The 26,378-nt window shown below is 38.9% G+C and overlaps 1 protein-coding gene across 7 annotated transcripts in view; it reads right to left on the bottom strand.

Annotated features, from left to right (window-relative positions):
- Window positions 1-26,378, bottom strand: part of LOC139994440 (uncharacterized) — a 47,974-nt gene that overhangs the window by 19,195 nt on the left and 2,401 nt on the right. For 4 of the 7 annotated variants that reach the window (XM_072017077.1, XM_072017070.1, XM_072017076.1 and 1 more), the window contains exons 3-4: window positions 6,888-7,006; window positions 6,399-6,573 (exon numbers count right to left, since the gene is read on the bottom strand). In XM_072017077.1, coding sequence (XP_071873178.1) covers window positions 6,399-6,573; window positions 6,888-6,977 — 265 coding nt within the window. In that variant the 5' untranslated portion in view covers window positions 6,978-7,006. Of the gene's footprint in view, window positions 1-6,398; window positions 6,574-6,887; window positions 7,007-9,583; window positions 9,888-23,444; window positions 23,574-23,656; window positions 23,728-24,786; window positions 25,658-26,378 lie in introns of those variants that run through there. The other 3 variants (XM_072017072.1, XM_072017074.1, XM_072017071.1) reach the window with 3 other exon arrangements.

Here is a 26,378-nt window from a genome sequence, read left to right as displayed (position 1 = left end):
AAAGTTCTACTCGTAAACGTTCTACCAACTAGAAGTCATTTACCAACTTATAGCTCGTCAATTCGCTAATATTGTCAGGGCCCTGTTGCACAATCGAAGAAACATTATGTATAAACATAAGTTTTACAAGTCGCAATTTCCGCCAATACCAGCTGCTCTCTTTACCCGATTTATAGAAACCTTAAAAATACAAATTTTGCAAGTCGTAGTTTCCAAATTACCAATATCAGCTGCCTTCCTTACCCGCTTTATAGAAACCTTAAAAATACAAATTTTTCAAGCCGCACTTTGCAAATTATCAACAGCAGCTACCCTTCTTACCCAACTCGTAAAACAGCTGAAATTTGACAATGAAATTTTTCAAATTACGAATCGTTCGATCATCCTGTTTCGCGTAAAATCGTGAAATGATAAGATTATGTGAATAATCCACTAACCTATAACTTGTCGAATATGCTAATATTATTAGCGGATTAACACGTGCACGAGGAGCCAGTTAAACAGACCGCACGATACAAGTGGATGTTGAAGCTTGTCCTCCGCGTTTGCATCGATTCGAAAGAGTGAAAGGAGAAAAGAAAGAAGAAAAGGGAAGAAAAATCAATGAGAAGGAACGATTAACCATTGTGTTTCGTGAAAAGGTCGAGTCGTCATTCAGAGACACGTTATCGCGTCACCGCGTTGCGAATCAGCGATAAAAACGAAACGAGCTTGTTGGAAGAGAAATCGTGTCGCTTCTTCGCCTACCTACTTGTATGTGTGTGCGTCAGTTGTAACAAAGCAACTGGAATATAGGACAAAGTTGCAGCTAGGCCTCGTTCCCCTTGAATTCTCCCATAACATCGCGACCACTATTAATTCGTGGAACACGAGCAGAAACAGGGCTTGGCGTTATCTCGAGGGAGCATTTAGAGACACCGGTGAACAACACACTAGGCCTGTTCTCGATCGATCACAACCCGGCCTCGTGGCAACCTTCTTCTTCGCGTCCGGAGAATCGTCCTCCGCGACCACCTTTTGTCGAATCGATACGCCACCCGTTTACCCGTTTATTAAACTAATATCGTTCGAACGTCGTCTTTCAGCCGAATAGCTATTTTGCTGCGAAAATCGGGCGAATCCATCTGTTTTTCTTTTCTTTTTCTTTTTTTTTTTTAAGAAACCATGAAACAAGGAAGAAGGTCGAGGAAGGATAAAGACGTGAAAAGATATTTTATACGGAAGAAGATTTCCCAGGTAGATTTTTCGGAAACATAAAAAATGTACCGTTTCCTATATGTCTCTGTAAATCCAAAATATTTGCGCGAATGCTCGAACAAGTCGCATTCAATTCGGTTTCGTTCAATTTCTCACAACTTTTAAAGATCTGAAAAGTTGCACGGTCTTCGCGCTGATCGAGGTCTTCGACTAATTCTTAGCGCGCCGTGACGCGTGGAAGTAATAAAGTGTAAGGAAAGTTTTTCTTCGAAGGGAGAATTAAATAGCGACGACGGTGGAAGAATTTAAAATTTTACCGAGCGTCGGTATACAACGGCGATTTATAAAGGATCAACTTTTTACGTTTTTTCAAACGTCGATTTAATTCTTTGACGATGTAATAAAGCAACGAAGAATTTCAATCGGAGGATTGAAAAAAAGTTCGTGTTTAGAAAGTACAGAGTTAGGCGTTTCATAAAGAATAAACTACGACGATGTGCGTTTTCGTTAGGTTCGTGTCTTCGATAGCGCAGCGAGATAACAGGGAATTCGAAATAAATGCAAATTTAGAGCAAAAATTATTAAACTTCGTATAAGATCGCGTAACAGAATTACGAGTTCGTAATAATTTTTACAATTGTCACAATGAAATGAGAAATGTCGATAATCTGTCATAGAAGGATCAAGAAGGATTTATCGAGTTATCGATCGAGATATAGAGCGCCAGATTTAAAAACATCGTTCAAACGGATTTCTACTTGGAATTAAGACAGAACCTCCAATAATTTCTGAAAAGATTTTAAACACGCCCGTAACATTTTGTACTAAATAACTGTTGCAAAGCGACGATTTTCTTCGTCATTGACGATCGTAAAATCGAAATGTGGATTGTCTTTGAAAAACATGGAAGATGCTCTGTTATGTTAAATACTAGGCCAAGTTATAATGCTCTATGTGAAAATAAACAAGCACGTTCGTTTCATCGATATGCAAATTTAGTTTTGTCCCGATACGTGATAATAAACGATACAATTATAAATGCAACAAAGAATTAAAATTCTTAAATTTCAATTCGATACATCAAATTGAACTTGCCTAATTTATTATCGATTAATGTTCCATTCGTATATTTACTTTATGTACCATTTTACGTATATAAGTGGAATTGTGTAAAACTTTTCCAGGGCAAAGTGGGATCGCGAATGAGAAAAGTTCAAGAAGTGTCGATTTAGACAATGATCTTTTTTCATCGCTGTGACTTTTTGTATTTCATGTATCAGACATTAAAGGTACGTATTCTCGACTTTCTTCAATTGATCTCTGATACCACGTGCGATAACAATTGAGACAGAAATCTTGCAACAACTTTAGAAATTCGTCAGAAATTTTGCAATGCTACGTTTAACCGTAAAACGGTTAATATTTAACAGATAGATCTTTTCACAGATGGCTACTGTTTCCAATGTGATCAGCAAATCTTACTAATGATTAATTTGACTATTAAACTATTTGATTAACACTCGTTTGATGGTACAAAAATCCTCGAGTCATTACTCGTATAATTCCTACAATTCGTAAAATTCGTTTACGAATCCTAGTTTCGTTCATAAACTCGTTACTCCTACAAATGAAAATCAATCAACGTCAATAACTATCAAATTATTAACTATTACTTTACAGTTTCTAAACAATGTCGGTTCAATGATGCAACAGGGTCCAGACGGCTACTTGAATTTTTCGTCTACGCTAAGTCGTCTAATAATATCCTCAGCTACACGGTATACAGACGTAAAACTGCGTCAGCTATTTTTCTCAAACAAACACGTACGAGTTACATCGATATCTTCCACGTAACGCATCTAGAGGTTCATCGTCCCCAAAAGGGAAGAGCCATCGTTACAGTTGCCTACTTTACCGCCTCCATCCTCGACGACTTAATTCTAAAGGAAACGGCGCTTCTCTATACCCGTAAAAAAGACATAGGGATCGACGACCAAACGAAAGAGTCTCGAACGTCTCGTTAGCTGCGAAATTGAAGAGGGGACCTATCGCCTACGACGGATTATACTGAATAACGAAACTACCCTTACTGAATAACGAAATTCACAGAGGAGAGACAACAAACTCGTACAGGGTATTTCCAATTTTCCCGAGCAAACTACAGCAGCGTAATCTACGAGCGAAAAATAAGAAGAAAATGTTGCGCGAAGTTTGGCTCTGTAAACGCTTTTGTTATAAAGTTAGAGCGTAACGTAGGAACATCGAACGCAGCCTGAATATGCGTACGTAGCAGAGGATTCTACGTTACGGTATATCTACTGTAAGTAGAAACTGCTTGGACACAACTGTTTGGATGTTTAAATTTCTTACGTTCCGAATTAAGAAATTTTCAAAAGAGGATTTGTCGAGATATTGAAACCACGTTACCGATTCACTGTGTTAATTCTTTCTGTATAGTTGCTTTTTCGGTATGATACCTGCTACAGTTTTCTGTATTTCGTGATAACAAATTTGTTCCTATGCGCATATTTCTCACTGCGTTTCATCTCGGTTTAGAACTTCACCATGAAGCGTTTACGACAGAAAACTCCGTGCGACGCTTTATCCTTATTTTCAATTTTAAATTACGTTATTTATACTACTTGGCCGGAAAGGTAGGAAACATCCTATACACACTGTCTACACAGGGATATTTCGACTAATTTTTAATTGTCAGTAGCCACAGGCAATTTTCAATTGTCAACAAATTTTGCAATGGTTCGCAAGCGAGCGATTCTTACTTATTCTGTTACCCACTGAGGAACTAACGAAGATATACTTACACCACTTCTGCGTAAAATACAACGAAGCTTACGCTTTCGAGGTGAGACGTTTAACCAAATAGGCAAAAAATCGACTTACGTCACTTTTGCATCAAACGGCACATTTGGCGAGCGAAACGTATTCCTGACTAGGTCCTAACTCTTTTACGTGTGTTCGATGAAATATGAATTTGCAAACAAATATCCGCCGCTCCTTAATACTCTTAATACCCTTAATACTCCCGAGAATACTCTTAACAATCTTCTGTACAGGATGAAAAACTGCATCGAATGACGTATACAAAAATATACCCATAGTTCCATTTAAGGAAACAAGGGTCACCCCGAAAGATCTCGAAAACGCCTTCACATAGGCAACCTGAGTGGTCGTCGTGTACCCCTCGAAACAGAACAAATTTTATTTGAAACGCCTTTTCTCGAATTACGTATATCTTGGGAGATATTCTATACTCTGCTACTATTTTCTTTTTTTTTCAAGTGGGATCACCTGATGCTCGCCTGTGCATGTTATTTGGCGGAAATTCGCGCGATCGAAGAAACAAGCTGTCGCTGTTTGCCACTCGAAATTTCCACGTGATACAGAGAAACTGCAGAGCACTAACGAGCACTCTCTAGCTGAAGATATAATTGAATCTCGTCGCACGTTCTCGCGACCGTGGAAAATCCAATTTTCTCGCAGCAACGATTTAACTTCCAATTTCCCTCTACGCGAAAACTTCTTTCCTCTTCACGTTGACCGAATTTCGTTTCTAACGAGGGCTTGGTATCCCTTTGGCGAAAGTCAGTGTGTTCTTAGATCGAACGGTTAACTCGAATAAACGGAAGCTATCGTCGATGAGTCATTCGCGATTTTATCGGACCTCGCTTGTTTTCCTAGTGGGGCTACAAAGTACACGCAGGGGAGGAGAGTCGAGGGATACACTCATGCGACCCCTTCACCTTTGTGAAACACAATTTGTAAACGTAAATTTAGACGCAGTGAGAACATAGAAACTACCGGTGATCACATTTGTAATTTTTTTTTTTAGATTTAATCGAGGTCTTTCTTCGTGTGTTATTTTACAATGACGATTCTGAAATTTGTATATTTCGATCTTGACCTCATTTTAGCAAACAGAAGATAGATATAACGTTTCAAGAAGAATTTTAATAGGAAATTCTATCAAGAAATCATCAACAACATCTTTCTTCGTATTTTGTTTAAGCTGGAGCGTTTCTTCGATGTCAGAGAAAAATAATTGGATCAGAAACAATGTAAAGAACGTAGTAGAGTTAAGTAGAAAGCAATGTACGTATAATGACAAAGTAGCGATCATCGAATGTATTCATTTTAGCTGCATTTTCGTTGACACAGTCGATCAGCCCCTGCGATTATATGTCCGTTTGTACATACGCGATGGGCTTTGGCTAGAAGACTCGAAATGACGCAGCGGTGCAGCCATGGTTCGCTACTTTAAGGGGTGCGTGTACCCGAGATTTCCGGACTATTGTTTCCTGTATTAACGCTTACATTCATACAAACACGTTCAGTAATCTAGTCGGTAATCTAATAGAGTGACGAGCAATTAAATAACTTACCGTGTGTGGGTACTAAAATCTAGTGGACTTGTTTAATAAAACGGTTTAGTCGAGTAGATCCATTTGATTAGATTTTTCTGGCAAGGTAGGGTTCCCACACCATTACCATCCAATTAAACCTGTAACTCAACTCTACTAATTCCGGACGCTCTCTATCCGCTAAACCATCTCGTAGTCAGCAGCTACTCGTCGATAGACTAAATTGCTGGACGTGTCTGTACGAGCCTTAAGGCCATGGCTAAAGTGGATGAAGTCGGCGCTGGTTAGACACGCGAGCATTCTTTCGTTGGATATTAGGCCACGGTTATACCGGTCGAGTATTCGGACAAACTAGCGTTCCGATGAATTTTCATTCACAGGCGAAAGCTGCGAAGCATACATTTAGAACAATCTGTACAATTACCCAAAGCCCGGTGCCAGAATCTAAGTCACACTTTTCCAACCTTAAAGGAGAACGAATCGAAGGTTGCGAACATCTGGCAATAAGATACGATCTTAATGTGATGTTTGCACTACCGCGTCAAAAGCTAAACGACTTAGAAACACGTAAACCGAGAATTTTCTTGAAAAAAGTAAACTCAATTCAGAGGCGCAACATGCTACTTGTTCTGTCGCCCAGATATTCGATTACGTCGATGCATCGACTTTGCCAAAACGTCCGTACTTCTGCGAATACGTATCCGCTGTAACCACAGCATGATCTTTAGCATCAGTCGATCATCCAGAAACCTCGGTTTACAATTTTGATTTTACCGTTGCGTCTCGACATTGCACTACGTTAAAAGAAAAAGAATGTAATACCTGCGAGGAGTTCCCTCTCGGGTGTAGAGTCCCTGGAGTTACTGTCCTCATGGTGGGAGGAACTGCTCGCCCTGCTGATGTCAATTCTCGGCGTGCTGGGTGTCTTAAGCGAACTACCAGGCGTTGCCGGCGTGGTGACCTCGACGATGCCTGGCATTCGCGCAGCCGGTTCCCCCTGCATTCAAATTCGTAAGGCTGGTTTTGTCGTCGAGTCACAGTCACTGGGGTGTGGTTGAGTGGTTGGTTGGTTGGCTGATTGGTAGATGGTTGGTGGACACGACACGCACAGATGTGTCGCACACCTACGGGCTTCCGGGGACAAACGGAGCTTCGGACTTTCTTTCGACGGGGGAGACGCGCACGCACGTTAATCCCGCGATCGACGAGATCTTCCACGATTTTACACACACGGACCTTCGAGCGGTATCCCCGCTCGAATAAGAGCCGACTTAGAGAGGAGACTCAGGGAGGACACAGGGAAGGACTCACGTTTTCCACCTCGTCGGACAGGTCTTCGAAGGATGCTATCGGCGCTGGTCCAAGCTTCCTCTGATGTACGCTCGGTATTCCTGACGCCATATTTTTCGATAGCTCAGCCCTCGATGATGCTGCAAAACATCCTTTATTTTAGTCTATCTGCTCGCGTCCCATTTCTCCCGCTTCCGAGTTTGCCAACTTTCTCCTGAAAAATCAGTCGTCGTAATTCATCGACTCTACGATCATTTCTATGTACATTCTATGCAGTGTGCACTGTTCCGCTGCTACAGATCGAACGTAACAAATCGTGCTAAATTATTCTCAATTAGCTGAAGAGCCGATGAACACTCGGAAAGCCGATAGGCGGAGCTCAGTGTCCAGTTCGAACCCCAACGTATATCCACGTATTACGTTGTCCCAAAAGTTTCTTTAGTTTTGTAAGAAAATGACAGACGCGCAATAATTTGTTGTCTTGCAAGTGCAAAACGAAACAGTTGCAAACGAAACGTATCCTACGACAGCTGGAGAACGACCGAAGGTAAAGACCACAACATTTGACAGGTTAGAAATATTTTACTTGAAATATTTTATATCAGAGTAGAAACGTTTCATTGTACAAACTATAAACATTGCCAGATAAAGCAGCTGCGTGCGATAACGAAAGACACTTTTGGGACAACCTAATACAACCTTTTCCAACACATAACGTTACGAATGAAAATGATCCATTTTTGGAAAATAGCGAACTAACGTAGGGAAACGTTGTTTCTTCCTGTGCACACCGTTTTGAAAAATATCACATTTCAACCTGTGCTTAATATTATTTCTTATGCGCGAGAAAAATTATTTCCTTCTTCCATGTGTCCTTGTTTGTTTTATTATTTTAACGTTCAGAGCAGAGGCCTCGACAGACACAGACACCTCTGTTCGACTGTTAACACTTTACCGACTGATAGCCGATTTAATCGGTTTCTTGTCGCCGACGCTTACCGACTTATAGCATATTAATCAGCTTTTTGTCACCGACAATCTTTCTCATTATTTGAGCAGTAATTTGTTATTTAGTACTAAGTTTTAGTTTAGTTTTAGTTTAGTACTAAGTTGCGTTGCTTTGTAAGCTCCCACAGTTTTATACCAATTTGAAAAACTTACTGTTTGCGATGAAAGAAAAGAATGGTATTGGAGAGTCTAAACCGAAACAGAGCTGGCGCCAGGGGGAATCTGCACCTGAAATGCCGGTCGGTAAAGTGTTAAAATGATTCACGACTGCTCGATTATCGGTCAAGCTTCTAAAGCAAACATGTGCAAGGAAGGTCATCTTCCTCGCGCATTTTTGATCGTTTTTAAAAATTGATAGCGAGATTAGTCGAATTTTCGAGGAGGAAATTCCTCGAAATTTCCTGTCTCCGCACTACTCTCGCTTCCAGAGATCGTTCCAAACGTTGACATTTCCAAATACCAGCGAAAAGAATTAAGAATGGCAGTTCTGTATCTACAAATAGCGTGGATTTTCGAAAATAGAAAAATCGAACGAACGAACATTGTGGAATAGGGATAGAAGCTTTGAAAGCATTGTATAATTACGACTAACAACGTGGCAAGATTAACACGTCGACTGTGGAAGCAAAACTGCGTGGCGTATCGTTGGCACTGGAATTTCGTTGTTTAAACTCGTCGATCCTCTTGACGCAGTACGAAAACCATTTACGCGACACGTCAACATGGCATCGGTTGTCACCAGCAACAACCAGCGATCAACGTGTTAATTTCGTATAACTATTCGATAAAAATCAGACATGTACCACCTACGTGCGTCAAAATGATAAAGCTCGATCAAAAACGATACTATCTTCGTTAAAATGTTCGCTAAATAATCTCTTCTTAAAAACAGTGCTTCCAAAACAGTCGTTCGGTTTTGTGGATGAAGAAAAGGAGAAAGTGTGAAACAGAACGTAAAACACCAAAAAGTACGAGAATAGAAGCATAAGATTCACCAAGAACTCACTGAATCACGAATCAGTGGCGGATCACTGGTTTTACAGAAACTTTGATTATTATCATTGTTAAAGTGGTCGCCACTTCTAAGAAAACTCTACATCTGACCTTTAGCTTTCCCAAGCACTGAAGACAAAAGACTGCGTCGAAGACAAGCCATAAACGGTACACATGCGACGTTGGCTTCAGGGTTTTTCAGTCACAGGGTAACACTGTTAGCGTGCGGATCTGGACCAGCTCATATTGTATTCCAAACTCTGTACTTACACTTTAATATTCAAAATAAATATATATTTTCTACCTTACAATTTATCCACGCGTTCCTTTGTATTCACATACATCCAATAACTTTAACAATCATGCAAAGAATATTCTCGCAAAAATGGTTTGTCACTTTCTACGCGAAAATCTGAAAAACGAAGAATGCAAAATGGCAGAGTGTGGGAATAGAAACGGCAGAAACATTATAGGACGTAAAATTCACTGGTAATTTTCCTAGTCACGAACGTTGGGAGGGATCAGCAGCATTGAAGAAGTTAATCAGAGCCGACGTTAGAACGTTTAAGCGAAGGACGAATCGATTAACCAAAGCTCGCAGCGTGCAGGATGTGCTGACATTGAGGGCCACTTGTCATACGTCACCGGTGTTCGAGCACCGCAGCTCCAATTTTCCATCGAACGATCTCTAAATGTTTTTTACGCGACCTTATTACCTCGTTCTCTGCGGCGTCGTGAAAGCCACGGAAAAGCGTCGTCCTTCGAATATTTTCCAAGCTTTATATAGGTTTACGAGAGGACGGACCAAAGTGAATCTGCGTGAAAGAGAGACAGAGAGAAAGAGAGAGAAATAGGAGACAATCGAGTCACGAAAACCGAGCAATCTGCGAACCTTGCGGAGAACCAGGTTTCCCCTTGAAACGATCAAGCGTCAACAAGTTGTCGGGCGCGAGCCGCGAAAATGTACACCAACTAGCAGCGACTACGAACAAGCCAGTACTGGAATTTTCCTCGGTATGCTGGGGCCAAAGTCGAAATTTCGTGTCTCGGGTCCCTAAGTACCCAAATTAATCATTGAACGTAATTTACTGCCGCGATAGCGAATTTTGGTGTGTTGAAAGTAATTGGAAAAATAGGAAATGAATTATCGTAGTTAGATAAGATACGCCGATCGATGATTAAAAAAGTATTAGCTCAAGTTAGATATATATTTGTGTATATTTCGTTTCGAGATAATTGAAGTCTCACGTTTGATGTACGAACTGAATTCTGTTTAGCGAGGCAACAACTAGCACAACTGGATCCAACTGTTCGATTTCCATTACTTTGCAAAGACGCTTTTGGATTGTCGCGATGTAAATAGGCGCGGTGCAAGATAAGCGATAAACTCGTGTTTCTCTAAATGTTTCACTCGGATTATTGTCACGAATATCCTATTTCTGGCGTTTCTTCATTTTCGAAACTACTGCACGTGTATTTCGAAAATAACAGTCCGAACAAGATTTTCGCGAAAAGTAAAACTCTATTTCGGAGTATTGTTTTTAGAAAAAAGATTATTTTCTAAGCACACAATGTTAGCGGAAAGAACAGACAAAGGTCAAACGTTGGTTTTGCAATTGTTCGTTTCCCCACCTTGCGAGCAGCTTGAAAAAATAATGGAACCTGGAAACGTTCCGTTTCAAACTTGTACAATGTCACTCGAAGTACGTAAATTCGATAGAAAATTAATTCACGTTATACACTTATCTTGGTAGTTAAAAAATTAATAACTCGCTAGAAATATTTAATCTGCGAACAAACAGAACTTAATAGTAGCAGATTATTCGAAGAAGATAATAAATCGTTGTTTTCGTTCAATTATCGAATATCTTTTCTAAATAATTCTACCGATACCGAATTTCGTCTGTGGGCTACCGTGTTCTCGTTTCTCGAACTTTAATTAAAACGCACGACTTCGCTGAAACGCGTTTCACCGTTGGCAACTTTGGTTTATTCGACCCTTTGTTCCACCTTTCGATAAACTTTGAATTCGAGCAGGTCGAATAGACGAGCCGAAGATATCGGTAGAAGTTAGCGAATAGTCGAAGGTATTTTAAGGCTGAAGTATGGAAATGGACAATCCAATCGAAGACGGTATGTAATTTCTTTCCTGTTCTTCCCTTTGAAATGGAATGCTAGTCATCTCGATGAACTTTAGCGGTTGTCTGTCAAAGGAAGGAACTTTATTCGAACTCGTGTAATTCGAGATGTTAAGAACAAGCAGACTACTACGAAAATTAATTACACAGCGAATATTTACTGCAAAGTCACATTTTTACATTACCCGAGATTAAAGCAGCAAAAGTTAAACAAATATCCGCTTTACCCTGAAGATATTATTAACAAATATATTACTTTTAATATTTTCCATATCTTTGTACGTCGCGCGCAATCTGCACGTTTCAGTACAAATTAATTTTCCATAAATGCATAAACATTTCCAATTTAATGCAAGTGTAATGAGTTATATATTCTTTTAATTGATATTTCACGTGCTTATTGATAAAAGCAAAGCATCATTACAATACGCAGTACAAACGAAACAGAGGCCATTTTTCGCATTTGCTGGCGAACAAAAAGCTCGTCACAGGATATTTAAAAGGGTCTCTGAAGGAGCGAGGAACGTTATCGGCATTTACGCGAAATGTGATGAAAAGTGACACCGGTCAAAATTACCAATGTGTAACCACTTAATCTTCGTTGGTTTCACCTACTGATCCATCTACGAAATAATTCTTTGGAAATTCTGCTGACAAATCAATCGAAGTTGCGAATGGAGCAAACGCGAAGCATCGCAAGATCGTTGCTACATGCGCGCAGTAACCCAAAACACGTTCATCAACTTTGCACCTGCATGCACATGCTATAAAGGTTGCCAACCCAGTATTACTTTCGACAATTAATACGCAGACAAACACTGAGCACAATTCGTGACACTCAGCATATACATATATGGATACAAACTTGGCGAGCGTATTGTTGGCTATTGTTCTCACGTAGCAACAATCTGGTTGTACTTCGGATTTGCTCGATTTGAAACCAATTGATTTATCAGCAGAATTTCCGAGGAATTACTCGGTCGATATGGATGAATAATTATTATTCCATAGATGGATAAGAATTTGAAGAAAACGAAGATTAACGCTAGAACTACCACACCAGTCAAATTGATTGGTTTTACAATTTTCTTTTAAAATTCTTACTTCGTGCTATATTTTTGATCTAATGACCTTCGCAACGATAACTAAAAGAATAATATAATGAATTTTATTTTGTTTTTTATGTATTCAAACTGAACATAATTTTGTATCAAGGCTACTTATACCAATAGCAGTAAAAATACTTGGTACTTGTCAAAGTGTAAAAGGGTCCTGCAATCTGTTTATCGAACCCCAATCAACCAGTTTCCTCGTTTCGTACAACTTGCCGCACGTTCTTAAAATTTGTACTGCGTATCATGCGATATGACGATATCAGTTATCAGTAAAATTCCGAATCGATCGATAGATCGCTAGATGCTAACGCTAGAAATACCACACCGGTGAAAACGACTGTTTCTACAATTTTATAAATGTACCAACCCTCGTTTAGGGATCATTTTAGGGATCGTCGTTAATAATACTAAAAATGTACTACGTAACATGGAATTGCTTCTGTAAGAAAGTAATTGTTGAAGTGGTCGTCGCTTCTAAGAAAACTCTACATCTGGTCTGTAGTTTTCTCAAGCACTGAAGCCGTCGACAGCGCATAGACAAAAGACTGCGTCGAAGGCAAACCATAAACGGTACACATGCAACGTTGGCTTCAGGGATTTTCAGTCATAGGGTAACACTGCTAGCGTGCGGATCTGGACCAGCTCATATTGTATTCCAAACTCTGTACTTACACTTTAATATTCAAAATAAATATATATTTTCTACCTTACAATTTATCCACGCGTTCCTTTGTATTCATATACATCCAATAACCTTAACAGTAATAAATGGACAAATATAAAAGTATTCTATCATTACGTATTTTTTAAAGACCAGTCATTTTCACTAGTTTTGGTAGAAATAGCTTCGTGTTAACTATCAGTAGTTCTAGTGTTAAGCCATTTGTTCGTCTTTGCACTCGTTCCTTTCAACTTTCCCATCGCATGATAAATACTGATAACGTCTTTCGCTGCTTGAGAGACGCGCTGAAACATGCCGCAAGAATTTTTCGTTCGCCAGCAGGTGGAGAAGTGGCCATTTGTTAACATCCTCCTTTTCATTTGCGCTCCATTTCTTCAGTTACGCGAAACTATTAACTAGCAGCAACACTCGGAAGCTAATCATCGGATACGCAGTTTCACTGTAATCTTCCGATCGACACGGTGCAATTTCGTACGACTCTGCAATTTTCGTAGAAAATTTGAAACATTGAACTTTTGAACTTTGATTCGAACTTTGAACTTTCGCCAACATTTCCAGCAACCGAATTCTAAGTGCTTTATAAGTTCCAGGAATATGTCGTGTACTTCGTTTCGTCTCTGTTTCCTTAATCGCGTGCAGTTGTGTTAAGCGTCGATTTGTCGAATAACGAGGAAGCGTTAACGAACGATTCTATAAAAACGACAGAAAAGGCAATTAGGAGTTTCTCAGCTGATAATTAATTAACAAAATCGTAGGGTCGGTGGAACGAACCGCAGCTTCGTAGAGAGTTAATCCATTAAAAAGTTGGCCCGCTTCGAGCTTATTCTTTCCTCGTACCTACGCTAGGGACAAGAAGAAGTTCGCGGGTAAGAAAGGTCGTTGATACGCTGAGCCAATTAGCAACGAAGTCTCGAGGGGCTCAGACTGAATCTCATGCTTCAACGTGTTAAATACATACCGCACGACCCTGTACTACGTCGCTCCAATGATTTTGCAACCATCATTCTTCCGCCTCGATATACGGAATAATCTTTGGAATGATTTTGTAACTTACAGCAATTGGAGCGTTCACCGAGAGGATTAGAAAATCGTCTAATCAACGTAGGTCATAAAATCAATCATTAAGGCTGATCACCTCCGCATCATCACTGGCTAGGTTGTATTAATTTGAAAAAATTCGTTTGAGAATTAAGAAATTTCAATTAAAATTTCAATTAAAGTTTCGCAGTTGTTCTAATACATTGAGACACAGCGTAGAAGAGGTGCAACGTACCTTTCTTTTTTTACAGTTCAGTGCGTTATATATTATTTAAAATTATAAGCAAAAATTTGAGAATTACGTAGAGAAAAGCGTATTATTTTGATATGATATCTGTGAGAAAATGAAGAATCGTGAAATTGTACATCGAAAAATAAATCTTTCAAATTCGTATATAACTTGAGACGGTATTGGTTTATGGTTGTAAATTCTATGTTCAATACGATTGGAAGCGACCAACTTAGGATATCGAACGCCGATAAAAAGTAAAAGTTGCTTTTTCATCGAAAGATTTGATTTTAGGACCTATGTTTATTTAGGCGTTTTTTATTCCTCCCGGTGTGTACTATAACCCTTTAAATTATGGATCTTTTTCACGACCCTATATACACAAGCTCACGAAAGTATTCCAACGCTTGTAGACATTTTTCCCTAATAAGTTATCTGTGTCATGTCGCATATACGCTTATAGCACTTCTTACGTCTTTATTAACATACTTAAAAAAGAAAAATGGAACCCAGACAGAGATTTGTTTCGCCTATTAAATATTATAACACGTGCTTCGATATTTTATACATTTTTCCATATTATATTGTATCCTTTATATCTTTATATTTATAGATTTCTCGCAAACGCGTAAACATCCGCAGTCTAACATTTTAAAGTTTCATTAGCGCTATTATCGTCACACTAGACAAGTTCCAAAAACGATAGAACATCTAGCGCCACTATTTTCATTGCAATGAATTAAATTCGTTGAGAAAAAAATGTCAACCTTACAGGAATGACGTCGTATTCGATAAGAAATATATTTAATGATCCATAAATAATTAATAAGCAATCTTAATTCATCGATAATCGCTATGAAATCGAGAATAAAATATTCGAAGAATACGTGTAAGTCAAATGTCAAGATCTTTCCTCTTTAGTCGTGACTACGAATAACGACTGGCAAATGTATGTACATATATATACGTCTAACGAGATCGAAAGGAGAAAACTCATTTTATAGAACATTGTCGGAGAACGAGTGGAAAATTAGCTCGGCGGAGTATCACGATGAAACTGGATGGAAAAGTCGAAGAGCTGGTGGATGTTCTCTTTCACGGTGTCTTGTTTTGCTTCTTCCAATCTTCTGGTAAATCAATCGTTCGGTCGTATCCAGAGGTCGTCCTCTTTACAACCGACTCCGTTATCTCCGGGCCAATGTAAGATTCTCTTTTTTAAGATTCTCTCTTTTCCCTTATGTGTTATGATTTCATTAGTAAGAAATCTATGTTAGTTTGTAAATTGTATTACAATATGTTTTATTCGCTAGAATATACTTATACTCACAGCCGAGACTTGCACTTGATTTACAGACACCTACTATATCTACTATTGTACTATATTTACGAAGTTATATTATTCATGCGCTTCGAACCATTTACTCTCTTTCTCTCCCATTCAGGCTCCGACCGACTCTACCGATTAATTATCCTACTTAATGCATCCTTTCCTGTTCGCTAAAATTCTCTTTGGTCTGCTTATTTCCTATGTTTTTCTTTTCTCTCCTTTTGCAACTTCTCGAGTCAAATTACCATCACTCTAACCTGTCTTCCGCTCGTTACGCGTTCCTAGTATCTATTATACTTAAGTGAGAAGTTTAGATCTTAAGCTTTCACGATGATTAGGTGACGTATTCTCCGTGTTTCGATCGCCTTTTGAACCCTGTTACCGACCTCGTTCTTTGTGTCACAGTTTTAGTCCTTTTAACAGGCAGCAAGATCTTGATAATTATACGAAAGAGGCCGCGCTTCATTGATTTCAACGATCTTGAAATATGTTGTCGAGGTCGACGTTCTTCACAACTTTTTCCTATTCACATAACTGTCACTCGATTTTAGTTTCCAAGATCTTCGCGAAACACCACAATTTAATTTATGTTACCGTTACGGGGATCACCTTGGGGTAGACGAGCGTCTTTATCCAGTTAGCTGTTTTTGACGAGTATACACGAAGAAATGGCAATATTTTGCGTTAGAACGAGCCCTGTCGGTAATAAAATTCAAAAATGAAACAATCGTTTCGTTACAACTTAATTCTATAATATAACAGTCAAACATACTCTGCGTTTCACGAGTAAACTCGTCGTCGCTTACTTTTTGCCGCACATTTTAGATACGCGCTTTTCAAAGTTTTCAAAGGGGTCGCAACAGCTAACTGTTTATATGGTCCCCAGCCTCGATCTAACTTATCGACGAGGGATATAATCGTTCTCAATATCGTGTAAATGAAGAAGAAAAACGAATGAATCGTGGAACGGCAGACGATGCTCGTGAGATGATTTTCAATGAATCTATCGATAATGAAACGTTGTACCGTGTTTTATCTGTCTATCCATCACGTACATACTAATAATTACAGCCGATAGATACGCACAGATAGTCTTAGTTTTTGAGTTATACATAAAGATACGTTTGGCAATATATATGTATAAATATTGATGAATGGTAGCAATCGAATCTACGATGCACTTAAAAAATCGCATAAAATAAAAATGAAGTGATGCCAGCGTTATTGGCCGGATATTAATCTAACATCTAACCCCAACCTATAATCCATTCATTTATCGCCTTTTATTTATAGCACAAATGATTAGCACCGATGAGTTAAGTTTAGATTGGGCTATATAAAAATCCGGCCATTTATGTGCAATGGAATGAAGCGTAACGGGAACTAAATTTAATCGAAGATTTTTTGTGAATATCTCAGCAACAAAAACCGATTGCCGGTTACATGTATAGGAGAAAGTTATTCCGAATCTTGATCTTGACGATATATTTCAAGATCGTTGAAATCTATGAGGCGTGCTTTTTTTATGCATACCTACTAGAATTTTTAAACTTTCAAGAGAAGCCCTAATGTGCTATACCGTGCACTATACCTGTATATTAAGATCGAAAATTATTCGTATCGACAACGATCTTTTGTGTCTGTCTCGAACTTAAGAAAATTGCTAACAATAAAAAGAAGCAGAATTGCGTGTAAAATGGTACAAAGAACGCATCAGAGATGACACGTTGATCGCCGTGTAAATTAAATTTGGGTGGCGATTACGTTACCGTAGGAGCCACGATACTGTCACAATATACAAATCGATTAGAGTGACTGGATATTTCTGCGAATTATAAAAGAAAACACAACTATATTGTTCATAAAAGACAGATATTAAAAAACGATCCTACCGTAGGTACAAAGAAAGAAATAACCTGAGACGAGTTCAAATTCTCATCTGCTTACGGAACAATAATTATTCATCCATATCGACCGAGTAATTCCTCGGAAATTCTGCTGATAAATCAATTGGTTTCAAATCGAGCAAATCCGAAGTACAACCAGATTGTTGCTACGTGAGAACAATAGCCAACAATACGCTCGCCAAGTTTGTATCCATATATGTATATGCTGAGTGTCACGAATTGCGCTCAGTGTTTGTCTGCGTATTAATTGTCGAAAGTAATACTGGGTTGGCAACCTTTATAGCATGTGCATGCAGGTGCAAAGTTGATGAACGTGTTTTGGGTTGCTGCGCGCATGTAGCAACGATCTTGCGATGCTTCGCGTTTGCTCCATTCGCAACTTCGATTGATTTGTCAGCAGAATTTCCAAAGAATTATTTCGTAGATGGATCAGTAGGTGAAACCAACGAAGATTAAGTGGTTACACATTGGTAATTTTGACCGGTGTCACTTTTCATCACATTTCGCGTAAATGCTGATAACATTTCTCGCTCTTTCAGAGACACTTTTAAATATAAGCAAGTAAGCAGGTGCGAACAATGGCCATCTTTTTAACATTCTCCTCTCGTGGTCAATGTCGACCCTTGTATAGACGATAAAGAACGAATCTTTTTTGAAATGTTAAACTTGAAATATTGGATTTTGGCTAAGAAATACGGCTTTTCAGGCAACTGTGCTCTGGGAATTTTCGTTCAAGTTCCTCAAACCTCTGGTCTGTCTTCCATCGGTCGAATATGATCGATTTCTCGTCTCCTCTCGAGTCAATCTTCACCAGTGGAAATTCGATGACGTTCGAGAGGGAAAACAGAGAGGGAAATTGGTGTGGAAGGGATCTCGAAATAAGGAAGAAAAGTTGGAAAGGGTGAACGACGATCCGGCTATCGGGCTAGTAATATCCTTAAAGTTGGAGAATTTGGCCGGAAGCCGAACGGAACTACGATAGATTTCGTCTGGATTCCAGCAAAGGCGAGCCATTTTACCAAAGTTTTCATTCGTTCTTCCATTCCATCCTTCCAAGCCGTCCATAATTTATCGTTGCCTCTGCTATAATCACCGCTTGAATTATAAACGACTACTACAATAATTCATTCTCGATTGAATTTTGATAATTAACCGAGTTTGTTTGTTACTCGAGCAAATACGACGAGTTTGGAATTATATAACTGAAAGCAATAAAATTTTGCGATACGAGTGGATTATGTGCAAATTCAATATATTTATACGTATAATTAATTATTGAGTCTAACCAACGCCCACTTTGTCACTATTTTCCCTGTTGTTCCAAATTTTCCAAAATTACATATATCAATGACTATACATGCCCTGAAACTTTGCAAAGTAATAACAGAAATCTTTTAAGTCATCTAAAGTCTAGACGTATATGAAATTTCTGTCAACATTCAGTAAAACAGACGACGCTCAGACACGCATGTAACACTATTTTCTTCGTCACATTTTCCAAATGTCACATACCAATAGCTAAATATGATACAAAACTTTCCAAAGTGGCGAAAGAAACTTTTTAAATCACCTAAAGTCTAGACTTATATGAAATTTCTTTCAACGCACAGTGAAACAAACGATGTTATACCAAATGATCGTAACTTCAACAAAGCACTAAAGGAAACTTTTTAAATCATCGAAAGTCTCAACCTATGCTACTGTTTTTCCAAGATTCAGTGAAACAAATGATGTTATGGCAAATAAACGTGCCTCGAACAAGGTAGTAACAGAAGCTTTTTAAATCATCCAAAGCTTAAACAGGCGTAAAATATTTGTCTCGTTATCGCTCAAGCCTGCATCTAATTTTCCTCGGTTTTCGTTAAATTTTCCAAGTACCGTATACTTACACATCAATAATTAAACATACCTTGAAACCCTGCAAAATAGTAACGCAAGCTTTTAAATTAAAATTTCTTTCAGCATTCACTGAAACAAATGATACTCAAACCTTCTCCAATTTTCCCTATTTTTCCTCAAATATTTCACATACCATGTATGCATAACAAGTAAATATGCCTTGAAACCTTCCAAAATAGTAACAGAAGCTTTTCGAATCATTTAAATTCTAAAGCTACATACAATTTCTTTCAATGTCCAGCCAAACAAACCCAAAAGGAAAGACTAATTTTTCCTATCCTTTCCTAATCGTCCAACTACCGCGTGTTTAACATCTAAACAGACCTTAGAACCTTCCTTTCTTAGAAAATAGTAACAAAAACTGGTCAAATCGTCTAAAAGTCTAAAACTATATTAAATTTCTCTGCCTATTCGTCTTCATGTCCACATTTCACATGCCAATAACCAAACATCGCTCTAAGATATTAATGGAAACTTTTTAATTCAGCTAGGGCCTGAACTTATAATAAAATTTCCTTCAGCATGCAGTGAAACAAGTGAATCATCAGACGCGTGTCTAACCAGCGCCGACCTCTACTACTGAAACGAGTGTCGGCTCGTTCAGCCTATCCTTTGGACCTCTCGAACGCAATTTCGTGCTCCGTTTGTCTCGGAGACGGGAGTACACACACCGATCTGGGATCGAGTTCGAAAACGTGACCGAGCCGACCGTGTTTGCGGAGGCTGTTTTTTTGACGGACAAGTTCAAAGGAATTACCTCACGGTCTGTGGCGTTCGTTTTTCAGTTACATTTGTCTAGACCAGGTAGAACTCCCTTTGTGTTCCCTATTCAACTCTAGTTCTACGTTTCTCTCCTTTTTTTTTTTTTGCAGGGAAATCATCCAGTCTATCGTACTTCGGCAAGAACACTCTGATTTTTCGTTGTGTTTGAAGCTAGCACGGGACTTAATTTTTTAAATTCTTAAGGAGCGTTCAGATGATCGGTATTATCGTGAATATTTGAGCTTCTTAAGCTCTTGTCGTACTGATCGTCGTACTAAGAGATCCTCTCGAATCTAGAATATAGATAAAATATATTGTCAGTATTTTTTGAATACCGAAACTGTGAAGTCTTTGAAGACTTAAATGATTATGAAAAAATATTGTTAAAGATATTGTATATATGTTTTTAAATAATTTACCTTCTAAAAGTAAATACAAATATATGTTATATTATTCTATAATACTAGAGTAATAATACAATGATTTTGCATTACTTCCAACGTATCGTATTATATATAAATTATTTCAGAAATATTCAAATATTTTAATACTTTTTCAACTACAATATTTTAATATTTCACTTTTACCGATTAGATCTCCAATACCAGAGACGCAGAAAACTTTGAAGTCGGAAAGATAATTATTTTTCTGAGAGTAGTTCATTCTACATTCTTATCTTGTCATATTTATCTTGCCACATTGTCAAAAGGTCAACGACACTGAGAAAAGTACATACACGAAGGATAGTTAATGTGTATGGAGTGGTTGCAAGATCATGGAATAGTGCCAATAGTTGAAAAGTCCTATCTATCTTAAAGGAAGATCAAGCTTGACGAGGAGTGAGAGAGGAGAAGGAACTAAGATAGGTCTAATAGCCATTCAGACGAACATCGAGACGATTTTGTTGGTGCTTCGGTCTGCATTTCCTGATAACGCCGGTTTCAAGCAATAGCTCACCACTATTGGCCGGGTATGTACTAAAACTGCACTCGATTCGAGTGTAAAGTGGAACTACTCGGGTTTATACCTTGAACAACAACGTCAGAGTTACATTCCACGTTAGATCTTAAACCATCGATATCCAGTGGAATACTTCCAATTATAGTTTCCATTTTCAAAAGTAAGGACATAAATTCTGATATGCTGCAGTAAACGTAGAGTCGAGCATCATAGCGATATCTTATGCAACTGTAAAATATCAAACGAAGAAAAATTTGTCAGAATTTTCTAAGAAACGTTAACCACGAATTAGGCCACAAATTTTCATGAAATTTTTATTAACTTTACTAGGATTTAACCCACTAAAGAAAATAATGCGATACTTCACCGATAACTACTTTACTTATTCTTTATATTCTTGCATTTTGTGTGCATTATCCACATTGTTGCACTTTTACATTTCCCATGCAAGTGCATAAAAATGCGCAATTAAGTTCCAATGCCTAATACACCGAATGAGGAGTCAATCTATGACTAGTTACTGAAATACTACCATAGCTTCACGAAGAATCTTTCTCTCCGGCAATTCGCTGTTTGAAAAGGACCCGTCGTTAACATTCTATACGTTCCTCGCGACACATCCTCTAACGAATCTCCTCTATAACCGTCTCTGCGGTTGTCCGTATGACAAATAGGGGATGATAAGTAGACGGCAAGAAGGGACACAGCAGCGGCGTTATCAGACCAGATTCGTTCCATCTAGAGAGACTAGACGGCTCTATTCTCGGATCTACGGACGTGTGCAGTTCCAGCGAGGTCGTGGCTGCGGAGAAAATCGGAAAACAGAGAGCTCGAGCGGCTCTCGAAGCGACGTTACGCCGCGGCTATAAATAGAAGAGCCTTGTTAGCGGTTACACACGGCGTTAGTTAGGTGCACGTAGCTATATCGCGGACAGACACACGATTTCCTTCCTTCTTTTATAAAGTGGAAAGGAGCAGTCCAGCCGCCGATAACCGATAATCGTTCCACCTAGCCAAACGAACAACCGCGCCCGATGAATAATGAAACGGCGAACGCTGGGGTCTTCGTCGTTTCGCCGCCCGTTAGCTTCCTCACCTTTAACCCCGGTATATTGTACAAGAACGTCTCCGTTCTCCCATTCCGTCCTACTTCCCATCGATTTTTCTCCTATCGGTTATTACACCAACTCTTCCTCCCTCATTTTCTTCGAAACGCATCAACGACAATAATACAACCCTATAACTCGAGAGATTCACTCCGGTTACATTACAGCACATACATTACGATACACAGGCTCGCGACACTATCGAAACTCTTGTGGATACCTTTTACGAATATGTTACGCGTGTTACAGCAAACATTTGCAAATTTCATTGGCTTTGTTCGGAGTAGATCGTGGATTTCTATGGCTGGCAAAATAGTGTTTGGACGTACCCTTATATTTCCTTCTAGTTATAAGTCGATTATAACTTGTTTCTCTAATATTGTGGTGTTTATTTCTACTGCTCGGCCTTTAAAACTTCCTTTTGTCAACCACTGTAAATAAGCGCAAAATATAGCATTCGTTATAATATTTAGTAAATATAGAACAACTTTCTATTTAGGTTGAATCTTTTAGACTATAGATTTGTAAAAATGCCAAGTCTAACAATAACTCTTAAGCAGTGTACTAATTATTCAAGAAGATACTCTCACTTTCTGCAAGTTCTCTGATACTTATAAAAGAAGATGCACCACGTTATACGGGGTCCTACTGTAAATTCTCCGATTTCTATCATCGACCCGATCGTTAATAGCGCGTTTAAACATTCAACAACCCAGTTCTACGACGACAGAGAGAAGAAAAAATGCCACCTTGTGGATTACGATCGTAGATCATGGATCAGAAGAGAAATGCACCTTTGAGAAAGAGAAAGTAGAGTCTTGTTTAATCTGATCTTTCAAGGGAACGTGATCTTCCGTGTGATTCATGGGTCAGACAAAATTTTGGTTACAGTAGGAATGGTATTTGAGACAAGTTTCCGTCGCAATGATTAGACTGCGATTGTTCATGCGAACACATAATATCTCATGAATGCAATTAAAAAAACGAAACCTGGGTTGGAATTTATTTTACGCTTGAAATATTATTATAAATTCTATTTAGATATTTTAACTCATCGCTGTACATTTTGCGAATTCTTGCACATTTAAATTCTCTCTAAACGTTTAAATATCCACAGTTTAATAAAAGTAAGAATCACCGTCGTTGCATTTATTTGCATTTTTCACGCATTTATGGGGAATTTAAAGTTGCAAAAATATGCTAAACAATGTAAACTATCCAAGACATAGTACTCTTTGTAGTATACAGCGTGTAAAACGAATCTGTACTTATGTTCCATTTGTTCAATTGCATTCATAAAATATGAAGTAGATCCATGTATTCCAGTACTCCTAGAAAGAGTAATCAGCCTGACTATCAAGTTATGGATTGCTATGCATTTATGGGAAATTTAATGCTATAAAAATGCGTATACCTGCTTCTGCTCATAATTTTTATAATATTTAACTAGCGAAAGGGGTTTCCACTTATGTTCCATCTCGTCAATTGCATTCATGAAAAATGAAATAAAAAAACAAAAATAAGGCCATCCATTCCAGCATTCCTAGAAAGAGTAATCGGTCTGACTATCAAATTATGAATTGCCACGCATTTATGGGAAATTTAATGCTATAGAAATGCATATACCTGCTTCTTCTTACAACTCTTCTAATATTTAATTAGTGAAAGGAGTTTCCACTTATGTCCCATCTCCTCAACTGCGTTCATGAAATATGAAATAAAAAAACAAAAATAAGGCCATCTATTTCAGCACTACCGGAAACAGTAATCAGTCTGACTATCAAATTATGAATTGCTATGCATTTATGGGAAATTTAATGCTATAAAAATGCATATACCTGCTTCTTCTTCTTTTTATAATCCTTATGATATTTAGTGAATGAAACGAGTTTCTAGTTACATTGCACTTCTTCAATTGCACTCAATTGAACGATCAATGATTAGAAAATAAAGAATCACTCGGTATAGAAGTAATCAGGCTGACTCATATCCGTACAGCGTTTTGCCTCGTCACTCGTGAAGCGTAAATTGGAGGTATCTTCTGCTCGTAGGAACAGGCGCGGAGCAACGATACGCGTTAATGGACGGTGAATTGGAAGCGTGTCATCGCGAAACAGGACAATCTATATTAGTATCTCCTTATTGGTATCCCTTCCTCGTTCTACACATACGTATGTAGATGTATGCATATATTATTCAAGCATATTTCCTAGATGCCAAGAAATGACCAGCCACGTTTGATAGATTTTATAGGAAAGCGACGTTGGAACGCGAAGTTCCTCACGGTTTGCGCAGCAAAACCGACGCGTTCCGTTTATTTATAAACGTCCTCCTGCTCGGACGGCTTTCAAAATTCCGATCCCATCCGGATATTTTTTCGCACGCTCCGGGGGAATCGATTTTATCGCGACGCAGCTTCGTAACATCGCGATCAACCGTGACGATCCTCCGCAACCAATGCTCTCTCTCCCTGTCTATCTACGAAAAAAAGAAAAAAAAGAAAAGGAACCAATGAAAAGAACTGGAAGAGAAAAAAGGAAAAGAAACGACGAATATGAAGAACCTTTGTTCGATCTTGATTCAATTTCCTCTGGCCTCGGCGCGACGAAAGATTAATTATCAGTCATTCGACGAGAAACGATGCACCGCGTGAAAACGATTCGCTGTCGAGGAAAAAGAAAGAAGAAGGAAGAAATAGGATAAACGAAGGATGACCAGGATGACCAATATTCTCGTTGTTTCGATGAAGTTCTTACTTGTCGCGATGATAACTTCCAATCGGATCCACCGACGAAGATGAAAATCGTCCGACTAACTCGTTCGTCATTGATCCACCTCACTGATGACGGATCAACGAATTCATTGTTCTTGCTGTCGAGCGTCACCAGAAACACGCACTGACGCGGATTCCGGGTCGCGTGGAATCTCGCTGATGCGAGCGAGACGCGTGTTAGCGTGACGTTGGCTCGTCAGATTCGTTCGCGCAATGTACACAGGACCAAGTCTTTCTTTTTTCTTCTTTTTTTTTTTCTTTGTTTCCACCGTTATACGACGAGTCGTACATTTAACGAGATAGAAATAACGAAATACAGATGCTACAGATCGTTGAATGCACTTTCCGACGACGCGGCCACTACTCTGAATGTCTCTGATTCGTTTCCACCTCTTAAACGGCTCGTACGATGCGATTGCCTCTTTGGATACTCGGTTACTACGCTTGTTTATTTTCGTCGAATCGCGGGAATCGTTTGAACGCGAGTGGATGGGAACTTAATCCAGGTCAGGAATGCGTCGATGGTTGAAAATCCGTCGATAGGGCGTAATATCGGGAAAAGTCGGGCTAATTCCGTCGCAGTTCTCGAACGCCGATCCTTTTAAACGGATCGAAGCGGACCATGCGTTTACTCGCTAGATCGTTTTCACTTGGAATTTCAATTTCTTTCTTTTATGATAGATGCGGTTTAAAATGATACGATCGCGTAGCAGCTGTTTCGTGAAATTTATCACCGTCGACGGTGGCCGTTATTGGAGAAAATCCGAGCATTCTTCTCGAGATATTTCAATCGAGACCAACCTCATCGAGATTTCATTTGCCCATCGCGGTTTAAAGAATGCGCGGTGCGAAAGCATCGCCGCTGCGAATTCTTTGTCGCTTAATTTACGCCTTAATTTACGTATAGATCTCTTGCTCGATCTGACGACAGAAAGTTCTCCAAAATATCTCTTAATATCCTGCAGGAGTTTCAGTTTCTTCAAACGTTCTTGCTGCGTTCCAGTTTCTTAATATCCTTGTCGTTGGAAATAGTTGATCCTGTTTCTAGCCAACTTCCTTTCACGCCTTCTGTTTTAATGCTAAGTTGTACTTCAAGGGGTTATCCACTAATTAAACGATAAACGTATTTGTCTTGGGTGAGAACTGACTTTAAATTTCATATTATAACGCAGGAACGCGAAAGAATATCTGTTTCAATAATAAATAATTAATAAGAGGATATTTTCCTCGCAATCTAAATTGGGATTGAGTCTTGAAAGGGTTAAGAGGCCTAACTCTCTCTCTCTCTCTCTTCATTCGCATTCGATCATCTCCACATGTTGTCCATGTCGTCACACTCCGTCTCACTGATATAAGATCTGAAGCAGACAGTGAAATCGATCAGATATATCAAACATAAAAGCGTGTCCTGGCTATTTTCAAAACAGCAACTCGTTTTCTTTCTTCGCAGTTCCACGCGATCAATCAGCGTTGATTAGTCGAATCGAACTGGGCGGCAGCAACCTCTTTTCGAATCGACGCCTATTAATATTGTAGCCGCACCCAATTCTCGCGGCAACGCATCCTCTTCTCTTT

Source organism: Bombus fervidus, chromosome 14, assembly GCF_041682495.2.
Source record: "Bombus fervidus isolate BK054 chromosome 14, iyBomFerv1, whole genome shotgun sequence".
Lineage (NCBI taxonomy): Eukaryota > Metazoa > Arthropoda > Insecta > Hymenoptera > Apidae > Bombus > Bombus fervidus.
The sequence above is the reverse complement of the archived record's forward strand: the minus strand, read 5'-3'. Positions and strand labels throughout refer to the sequence as shown.